The following is an 11,373-nucleotide window of genomic DNA, read 5'->3' as shown; positions in this document are numbered from 1 at the left end:
TGGTAAATAAAAGATTTTTATTACCCAGTGAAACAGAGACAAAAAAAAACAATATGATGCTTGGATATGAAGCCCCAACATTTAAAGAACTCAAAAAACTAAAACCATACTACCAGCACCACGTATCCATTTGCACTCTCTCCTACGACTTCTACCTTAGCTCTAAGGATAAAAATGCAGTAGTTCAACTTTTTTAGCCAATCTCGCCTTGACAACACCCTTACAACAGATTTCCTGGATGATTTGCTTCACAATATGTTCAGGATCAGATTGCTTGTTTTGAAATATTTTGAGATTCCTCTCTCCAAATGTAGTACAAGCTTGCTGCTAGAGCCATTCTATATACCTCGGCCTTAGCCTTTCTCTCTTTTGCATAGACCTCAGCCCACTTCAACTCATCATGCCAGTCCAGTGCCATTCTATTTATACCTTGCCATTGTAAGGTCTTGTTCCACATATGTGCAGACAAATTACATTGAAAGAATAGATGTGCTATATTTTCGGTTTCAATAATACATAGAAGATAATTTTGTGGAACACTCAAACCCATTGTAACAACCTATCCTTGGTATTCAACTTTACATGTGCTACTAAGCTCATTATGAATATCTATTTAGGACCTTCTTAGGTTATTACACACTAATTTCCTCTATGACACCTTAGGAAAAACACCTCTAATCCTGACATACATCTTCTCGATAGAGAATATTGTCATTGCTTGAAATTCAACTTCCCCCATTCCTGCTTGTTCTACATAATTTCTAGACTTCAAAAGAATTTGCACTACTACCTATGAGGCTTGTTTTGGTGCATTATCTCAGATTCGCTGCTCTTTTATATGGTAAGAAGTGAACCTATTTTACCCACAAGGCGTCTTTCTTGGTACACAAATTCCAAATAAGCTTGCATATGACAGCTCGATCTATTCCAACTAGCTACATCCAAAACATCCATTCCCTAGTATTAAAATTGTTGCATAATTTTAATATTTGCAGTATCTCAGTTAGTACATGTGCATATGGAGACATTTCAAAATTTTAACAATCAACTGAGAATTCTAAAGTTGAATTTTTGCAACATGCTTGCAGCTTTAAAGCTCGAAAACTTTTCACAAGGCCATTGATCAATGAATGGGAAACAAAAAATACCTTGACGCCAGAATCATTTCCATTTATTATTATAATAAAGACACATTACAGAAAGAAAAAGACAACTACCAAGGAAACAGTAACCAGACTCATTAAGACAAACCGTGTGATGGTATAAAACTTATGCATTCTTCATACACATCTACTATATATCACTTTAGCTTTAACCGCTAAAAGTTGAATTGCTTAATTTGGTGTAAGCACCTAGTACACTAAATATATTTACGATCTAGGACTGGCTGAAACCTTTATTAGGCTTCTTTAGAAGGGAGAAAAAACAATTTGATCATCTTGAAGGAAATGACAAATACCGGTAGTTCCAGGCTTAGCCTTAAGCACTACAAAAGGCAATCCTTTTGGGTTCCAAAGAGATGTATCTTTGTGGCATATTGATACTGCTTTGACCTTTGTTCCATCAGCACCAATCATAGATACCATAAATGTCTTGGTAATTCCTCCACCATGACAAAAGTGCACTGCATATGCATAATTAAGTTTGTGGCATATCATGTTAACCCCATCAGCTAACTGTTGAACTTCTTCAATGGTGTATTTCTGCAACATTTGATTTTCCCCTTGTACTTCTGTTGTAAATACATGAATATTGTTTGTGCCAAGCATGGATAGGCTGAAATCTACCATAGATTCCAAAGAAGTTGCACACTTTCTCCTCTCTCCTTTCATCGCTGGCTCTTCACAAACTTTGACTGTTTCTTCTATTGTTTTAGCATCCTTTGAGCTACTATCTATTGAGAAATGGTTTAAAATTTCTGGGAGTTTTTTCGACGAGAAGGGAATCGATTCCACTAATTGGCGAGGCAAAAAGGGTGCTTCATTTTTATTTTTGAGAGAGGGAAAGTTGATGACTCTTCCTTTCTCCAAGTCCTTTTCTAAGAAGTAAGGTTTGTAAAGCAAATTATCTTGAAAATGACTCTTGGCATTATTGCTTCCTTCATTTACATGTTGGAGCTCATCCCTGTTTGGGCTTTGCTTTTTGATCTCACGTATCTCATCCTCGGTAGCATCATGAAAAATCCAGGCTCCATGCTGGTGTAAACCATAGTAAACTTTTTCTTTAGTGTAAACCTCATCCTCTGCAATATAATATAACGACAGTCATTTTTCTCCAATTGGTTGAATAATGGGTACCAAATTAAGTGTCTTCAATGATTATGTTCAAGAGAAAGAGCTTGATCGCTAACAAAATGGGCAATCATCTAGCCAAAAAGTTTAATTGGATGACAATGATAATTTTACTCCGATCCTATCGATATGGTAATTTTCCAAAGTGACATGCACTAGAACTATTATTTCTCTTAGAATGAGGTCTAAAAACATTAACATGTGACATGCCATATGAGTAGTATAGTTGAGCAATATAGGTAATTAAGAGCCCGTTTGGCTTAGCTGATCTAAAGTAGCTGATAAACATTAAACACTTAAATAAGTAGTTACTGTTTGGATAAAAATGTTGAAACAGATAATAAGCAGCTGAAGTGTTTGGAAAAAAAATACTGATAAATATTTTTTCTGTTAAAACATCTTAAGTGCCCTTAAAGTTATTTACCGTAATAAGAACGTAATTCCTACAAGATTTTAAATTAAAATTGATTTAAATATAAAATAATTTATGTCTCATTATACTTTTAACAAAAAATTAATTAAATAAGATTATTTTTCATAAATATAAATTATTTTCTGATAAATTAAACAACAATCATAATCTTTAATGTAATAATTAATATTTTGACTAAAGTTTGTGATAAAACATACTTAAAAAGTGCATAAAATATTTGTATAAAATAAATATGCATGTAATGAAAGCTTGTGTGGTAATTAAATTAAAACATCCAAAATCATAAATATTCGCAGCATATAATCACGAGTTGGCATCAAAAGTTTGGTATGTAATAAACAGTGCAAGCAAATTTTTTAAATTAAAGAAGACGGACGAAGAGTGATTTATAAACGTGCAGCTTTCTCACTTGCTTTTGACATAGAAAAGCTTCAAAACTTGAATATATTTTCTTGATGATGGCCGCAGGGTTACTGAATTTGGAGAAAAGACGAGAAAAAGGTGAAAGAATGACGTTACGAAGAGGGTCGAGATTAATTAATATTATTTTAATAAGTATATTTCAGGAATTATGAAATAATATTAGAGATAGAATAGTAAAATATTTGGTCAACCCTAAAGTACTTATAAGCTGAAATTTGATAAGTTGGGGGTGACCAACTTATGGCTTATGACTTATTTTGGCTTATAATTAAGCACTTTTAATTTTACCAAACGCGTAGATAAGTCAAAAAGAGCTTATAAGCTAGTTTGACCGGCTTATAAGCTTAACCAAACACCCTCTAAGTTAGTTTGGCTGTTTCAAATTGGATTAATTCTATAAACTCTATGAATAACTATGTAAAGCTGGATATATAATAGAGAGAGATAAAAAGTGCAATAGAGTATAATAGAGGGGTAAAACTCTTATGCTTTAAACATAAAATTCCAAAGAAGTTAAACAAATATACCAGATAATTAAACTTTTAACCATAGCTAAAGTAGTTTAAAAATACCCAATGATACACATATACTTAAGGCACAACATGCATAGAGACATATTTGGAAGACAAGTCAAACAACACAAATAATGGAAGTTATAGAAATTTTGTGCTTTCACTCGACATGTAAAAATAAGGAAAAAGTTCACGTGTGCTCACTAAACTTTACTCATTTTCTTTAAAAAATACCCCTTTGAATTAAGACTAACCTGCTTGAGGAAGCAAATCTTTGATAACTTTGGGAATTGGAGTGTTGGGCAATTTTACTTTCCAGTAAACCTCCGGAGATATAGCTGCATAACATATACATGCTACAAAAGCAAGCTACATTCAACAAGAAACAATTTTTTGATATTAGTATCTAGCTTCCATGTAAACAATGAATATAATGAAGCTTTTCCATTTTCAGATACCTTGATTTGTCCAAGAGAATGAGCATATTAGTAAGTTGACTGAAGTATCATACGGTAATTATAAACTTTCTTGAAAGCTCTTCTATAATTGAAGAACTAACCTAATTAATAGTCGTTCACTCAATCGTTAAAATTAAAATAAACGGCGAATGTATCATATATATAATATTCACGTATAATATGTGGATAATCATACAATCTATGTATACTATCTAAGAAAAATAAATAATAAATCTGGCCTTGCTATTTATATAAACATCCCATTAAAATCTATGGCGATTTTGGAAGTATAAGACAAAAACTGTACAAAAATGCTACTCACCAGAAAAATGGTGAGCGAGTAGAGTAGCTGCAACTTCATTGGAAACTTTTGGATATGAGATACTGTAGAATTAGCTGAAGGACTGAAAGCGCAGGCTTGGATGGAACACAGAACATAACCTTTCCTCTATTTATAGGCATAGAATAATACATTACCACTTGCCGAAAACAGTAATCAAAGATTACTGCTCCTCCTTTAATTAGAGCAATTAATGAAGCGCTGACATCAATTATTTTTCTTAAGTTGAACCCTCTAGATATTGGACATACAATTAAATGTGGAAGGTCCATCCTCTATCAATTACTAGTATTAGATACTTTGACCAAAAAAAAAGAAAGTATTAGATGTTTTTTCTTGTCTCTATTGATGTGATGATGTTTTCCTTTTAATTTGAGTAAGAAAATGATATTTTTATATATTTAAATATAATTTAGTTTTAGACTTTTTATTTTATCCTTAATAAAGATATTTTACAACCTATTTTAGATCACAAGTTTTAAAAGTTTTTTTTCTTTTTTAAATTTCGTACACAGTCAAACACCATTAATAAATTGAGCCGAATCAAGTAATCCGTTCATTTTTGGTTGTCCACTTTTAACTTTGCACTCCCAATAAGAAAAGGTAAATGAAGTATGTATTTTATAATTTTACTCGTAATAATGATAACATTTCAAAAAGTTTTAGGAAATGATACGAGGAATGAATAATTAATGATAAGGGTAAAATAGGAAAAAATATTATTTTTCTCTTAATTTGCTAAAATAAACTATTAAAAGTAAAAATATATTTTTAATATAATGAACAAGTAAAAGTCGATACTAGGCAAAGCCAACTAATATTACTTGGCAAGTTAGAAAATGAGTCGTCAAAGGTGGCGGCGCCTAAGTTGCAACTTGAAATTGCTAAAATTATTGCCATAAACTCTCTTCGACTGGCAGCATGGACTATCTCTAGAACGACATTGATTATATCAATCAACTATGAAATACTTTGTAAATTATAATATGTATTTTCAACTTACGAATTTGGTTGTGGTCATTGGTCGCGTCGTTTTCGGGATAGGTCCAATTGCAATCTGTATTCTCATCCTCAACTTACGAATTTGGTTGTGGTCAGGCGTCGCATGCGGAATAAATTCAATTTAACGGGAGATGACGAGGGAATCCGATAAGTTGGAGATTCAAATCACGCCAATAATAAATGCAAACACTATCCCTTGGAGTGTGGTGGGGGTTAAAAGATTTGCAGATAACTTCTGTTTGTATTCAAAATTTACCAAAAACTATTGCCCGTTTGGATAGCATTTGGTTGAAACTGAAAGAGTGAATATTTTGAAGATGAAGTCAAAAAAAAAAATAAAATTTTATTTTATTATATATATATATATATATATATATATGTATATGTATATGTATTTGACAGATAAAATTTCATTTGGACATAAATTTTACTCCTATTTGGAAAAAAATTATTTTTTTGTAAGTGAAAAATGATTATTTCACTTAAAATTATACTCAAATCTAGTTTTCGACTTTAAGTTCTATCTTATAGAACTTAAAGCCAAGAAGGTGCGAACAAAGTGACGGGCCCCTTTAGAAGAGAGGGGCGGCTTTCTTGTGATAGTAATTGCGAATATCTCTCTGCTTCTCTTACCGTGCACAATTTGCTTACATGCCACCTTAGGCACATCTCTCTTTCTTAGTTTTACGTTGGACTAATAATAATAAATGAAAGCCAGTCTTTTAGTGAACGTATATTTGATAATATAAGACGATAATGAAATATAAATAAATTGTGAAAGATAAGGTTAAAACTCTATAAAAAACACTACTTTCCCCAAAAATGGTGAGCGAGTAGCCGAGAGGAGCCGCAACTTCATAGGAAATTTTTTCCAAAAACTGCTACCCTCTCCAGTAATGTTCTATACAATAACTGATACTACCCACGTGTACAATAACAATATGAAGGGTCTGGATTCGTTTTGTGCAATTACAATTTGAAGAAATGTTAAATCTATGGATATGATGGAGCAAACCCTAGCTAGAAGAGAGGAAGGAAGAAGATGAGCAAAGGAGGAAATCAGAAAAGTGATATTCTGTTATTAACCGTCCAAGTACTATACAAACGACCCCTATTTATATACTTTACAAACTAATATTTAATCTCTAACTAACTATCATTAAATAGTCTAAACTACCCCTAATACAATAATATCACATCAAGTAACCCCTTTCATAATATTCCCCCTCAAGTTAGGTGGTGCAAACACATTAAACACACCTAGCTTGGAACTCAAATATTCATGTTGAACTCTACTTAACCTTTTTGTCAGCAAATCTGCCCGTTGTTCCCTTGTACCTACATATTTGGTTGCAACTAACCCTTCTAGCACATTCTCTCTTATAAAATGACAATCTATATCAATGTGCTTTATGCGTTCATGAAATACTGGATTTGCAGCAATTTGTATGGCTGCCTTGCTATCACGGTGAATGTTTATAGGCAGCTGAATCTCAACTCCTATCTCCTTTATCAGTCCTACTAGCCATACCAATTCTACAATTGTAGCTGCTAGACTTCTGTATTATGCTTCAGCAGAGCTTCTAGAGACCGTTGTCTGCTTCTTAGACTTCCAGGACACCAAAGAATCACCTAGTTTGATCAAAAACCCTGTCATAGATCTCCTTGAGTGCTAAAATGCAGCCCAGTCTGCATCACAGTAGGCCTCCAGTGTTCCTGTGTTTTTGCTTCACATAAGAATACCTTGCCCAGGATGATTCTTGACATATTTAACAACTCTTATTGTAGCCTCCATATGAGACCTTTTTGGTTGTTGAAGAAATTAACTTATCATTTGCACACTGAATGCTAAATCAGGTCTTGTCACAGTCAAATACAGCAACTTCCCAATTAGTCTTTGATAGATTCCTTGATCTGGTAATAATTCATCTACAGTATTACTTTTAGTTCTCAAATGATCATCATACTTCTTTGTTGTCAGCTTTGCATTGACCTCTAGTGGAGTGGCTACAGGCTTTGCTGCTTCCAGGCCAAGCTCAGAAATGATCTCTAAAGCATATTTTCTTTGATGCATGAGAATTCCATCTGCAGACCTTGCAAATTCTATACCAAGGAAGAATTTCAACTCTCCAAAATCCTTCATTTTAAAGGTTTGTTGTAGAGCTGTCTTTGTCTCCTCAATCAACTGCAGAGAGTTTTCAGTAACTAGCATGTCATCCACATAAACTAATACTATCACAATGCCTTCATGGCCTTCTTGATGAACAAAGAATGGTCATATTGGCTCTGAGCAAAACCAAACTGATATAAGGCCTCTGTGAGCTTCTCATTCCACTGCCTAGCAGCCTGTTTAAGGCCGTACATGAATTTAAGAGCCTGCATACTGGCTGAGACTCCCCCTGGCTTCTAAATCCTGGTGCCAGTTGTATGTAGATCTCATCAAAGATATCACCTTGAAGGAAGGCATTGTACACATCCATTTGATGTATATGCCACTTCTGAGCTGCAACTATAGACAATACAGTTCTTACTGTCACCATTTTCACAACAAGTGAAAAAGTCTCTTAGTAGTCAATTTCCTCCTTTTGGCTATATTCTTTAGCTACTAGCCTAGCTTTAAATATCTCCACTTCACCTGAGGCCTTGTGTTTGACTTTATACACCCATTTGCAGCCAGTTGAAACTTTACCTGTGGGAAGTGGAACTGTATCCCATGTATGATTGCTTTCTAGTGCCTCAATTCAGCTTTCATAGCTTTTATCCACCTAGGGTCTTGACTAGCCTCAACAAAAATGGTAGGTTTTACAATAGAGGAGAAGGCTGATAGATAGGCTTGGTATTTAGGGGATACTGCAGTATAGGAAAACATAGTTTGCAATAGCATAAGGAACAGATTCATGAACATTCAATGACACAAAGTCCTTCATCCAAATGGGAGGATTCTTGGTTCTGGATGATTTTGACCTCATTTTCTGCAACTGGTGGAGCAGTGGAAGCTGGTGGAGGAAATGAATGCTGCACTTGTGTATCATCAGAAGCTTCTTGAGCTGATGGAACTGAGTCACTTGCACCTTCATCTGCAGCTTCAACATCATAGAGGATTGCTTCTGAGTCATCAACTGTATCTCCCATGTCTGGTTGTGGTAGTACAGTGTTATATGCATCATGATATCTCATGTCAGGCACATGTGAAATTCCTGTCAACTGAGGAGAATCTGGTGCTACATCAGATTGCAGAAAGATTGGTGAATATTTGCTTCTTGCCTGTCTAAATGAAAAGATAGTTTCTTGGAAAGTAACATCCCTGTTAACAAAAAAACAATGGTTAGTGAGATTTAGGAGCACATAGCCCTTCTGAGTTGCTGCATATCCCATCATTACTGCTGGTATAGCTATTGGCATTAGCTTGTCCCTTTCTTGAACTGCTTTGGCATAGCATAGACATCCTAACACCCTTATATGCTTTAGAGATAGTTGTCTGTTGTACACCTTTTGAAAAGGAGAAACACTATTAAGTACTGATGAAGGCATCCTATTGATAACATGAACTTCTGCCAGAACACATTGCCCCTATTATTTCAGAGGTATATGAGCCTGAAATCTCATTGGTCTAGCAACTTCCAAAATATGTCTATGCTTTCTCTCAGCTAACCCATTTTGCTGAGGAGTATAGACACATGTTCTTTGATGAACCATCTCAAGACTATTGAACAGCTCACTACAAGTGGAGTTAACAAACTCCAATCTATTATCTGTTCTGATCACCTTAAAAACCTTATTAAATTGTGTTTTCACATAGGTCATGAAGAATTTTAGAACTACACACACATCAGACTTGAACTTCAGTAAGAATAGCCATGTCATTCTAGAGAAATCATCTACTAAAGTCAGGAAGTATTTATTTCCATCAACTGTTGGCAGTCTATAGGGACCCCATACATCTGCATGAATCAAATCAAAGCATTGTACTTTTTATACTACTGTTAGGGAATGTAAGTCTAGTATGCTTAGCTAGTGGGCGTACATGACATATATTCACAACTGTAACACATTTGTCAGAGTTAACTGAGAATAGTTTCTTTAGCAATCCAGAAGGTACATGTCCTAGCCTCTTATGCCACAAATCCATGTCTTCCTCCTTTTTTGATTCTGTAGTATCCTTGACTGTCAGTGCTATTTCTGTATTTCTCTTATCTACACGTGGGATTAGAACATAGAGACCATCATATTCCTTACCAATCTCCTTCACCCTCCCATTATAAAGATCCTGAAACAAACAAAAGTCAGGGTAAAAGGCAACATATCATTGTAAGTCTTTTGTTGCCTTAGACATTGACAATAGGTTGTATCTGAATTTTGGAATATGTAAAATATTTTTGAGTATACTTCTTGCTGAAATAGGACTAGTACCCATATATGTACCATAGACTATATCTCCATTGGGTAGGTGGACTTTCTTAGAGTCACTAGGTTTGATTTCTTCTGACTTAGATAGTAGCTTCAGGTTAGACACCATATGATTGGTGGCGCTCCTGTATCAATAATCCATTCTGGAGGCTTATGGCTTACTAAGAAGACACTACTAGTACATGTTGCCATGTTTGCTGAAGGGGCTGATAGAGAACTTTTATTTAGCATCTGCAGTATCTGCTCATATTATTCCTTAGTGAAGGTGCAAGCCACTGGTTGTCTGCCTGATGAGCTATCTCTTGAACCTGAAGACTGTCTCTGCATTTGCAATCCTGGTGAGACTTGAGTCTGTATGTGCTGATTCTGAGCCTGATTTTGCACCTGCATAAGTGGTTGTACCTGTGAATAATAGGACATATTTGGATCTTCAATACAGGCATTGTAAGCAGCAGCTCCCCCTTTCCTCCTAGACTTAGGCCCCTGTGGATTATCAATGATCTTCCAGCAATTCTCCTTATTATGACCCTTCTTTTTGCAGAAGTCACAATATTTATTGTAAGTATTTTTCTGCTTTGAGTAATTCCCAGGCTGTTGAGAATTATTGTAACTGTTAGGCTGAAAATTGGCTTGAAATCCACCATGCCTAACTGAGTACAAGGCAGTTGATTCATAGTTCTCGTTCAAGGTTGGTGATGTTAATCCTAGATTTTCTGCTGCAGCAGCTATAGGCTTTTGATTTTTATCACTCATAATCATTGAGAATGCCTGATTGACTGTAGGTAAAGGGCTCATTAGCAAAATCTGACTTCTTACTTGAGCATAGGAGTCGTTCAATCCCATAAGAAATTGATACAACTTTTGTCTCTTCATAAAAGCAACATAATCTCTAGATTTCTCACAGTCACAAGAAGCTGGTACTAATACCTCAAATTCATCCCAGAGGTCCTTAATTTTAGTGTAATAGACTGAAACAGAGGAAGTGCCCTGGTATAATATTGCAATCTCTTTGTGCAAATTAAAAAACCTAGAACCGTCTACCTTATCAAATTTCTCTCTTAGGTCTTTCCAAACAGCTTGTGCACTAGCTCCAAATATTACTCCTCCAACAAGTTGTGGAGTTACTGCATTCATTAGCCATGAAAGTACAATTGCATTGCTCCCACAAATTTTCACGAAATTTCTCTTTTTTCCATGTTCCTTCTACAAGCCCTAACTTATTTCTTTCTCGCAAAGCTATCCTCATAGAGCGATTCCATATAGTATAGTTATCCGTACCTGTTAGTTGAAACGAGATCAGTTGAGCTCCACTCGTATCGGCAGATCCGAGATACATCGTATGATTGTGAGGCAAATTGACTCCAAATTCTTCGTCAGCTTGAGCACTACCACCAACACTTGCATCTACACCTGTAGCGACATTAATCAGAGTGTTTTCAATAGCGTCTCCCATGGCTACTCCGCTTCAATTGACGAGAACTTTGTTGTTCGATTGATTCTCTGCACT

General features: G+C 35.0%; 1 protein-coding gene across 1 annotated transcript; it reads right to left on the bottom strand.

Annotated features, from left to right (window-relative positions):
• Positions 1–1,149: 1,149 nt before the first annotated feature.
• Positions 1,150–4,584, bottom strand: LOC104094723 (BURP domain-containing protein 6-like). Its single transcript, XM_033655742.2, has 3 exons — positions 4,440–4,584; positions 3,914–4,028; positions 1,150–2,242 (listed from the first exon to the last, which is right to left on the bottom strand). Exons 1-3 carry the CDS (start codon positions 4,476–4,478, stop codon positions 1,410–1,412), a joined length of 987 nt encoding a protein of 328 aa, XP_033511633.1. The 5' UTR covers positions 4,479–4,584; the 3' UTR covers positions 1,150–1,409.
• Between the last annotated feature and the right edge of the window lie 6,789 nt (positions 4,585–11,373).

Source organism: Nicotiana tomentosiformis, chromosome 2 (genome assembly GCF_000390325.3).
Source record: "Nicotiana tomentosiformis chromosome 2, ASM39032v3, whole genome shotgun sequence".
NCBI lineage: Eukaryota > Viridiplantae > Streptophyta > Magnoliopsida > Solanales > Solanaceae > Nicotiana > Nicotiana tomentosiformis.
This window is presented reverse-complemented; position numbering and strand designations above follow the sequence as displayed.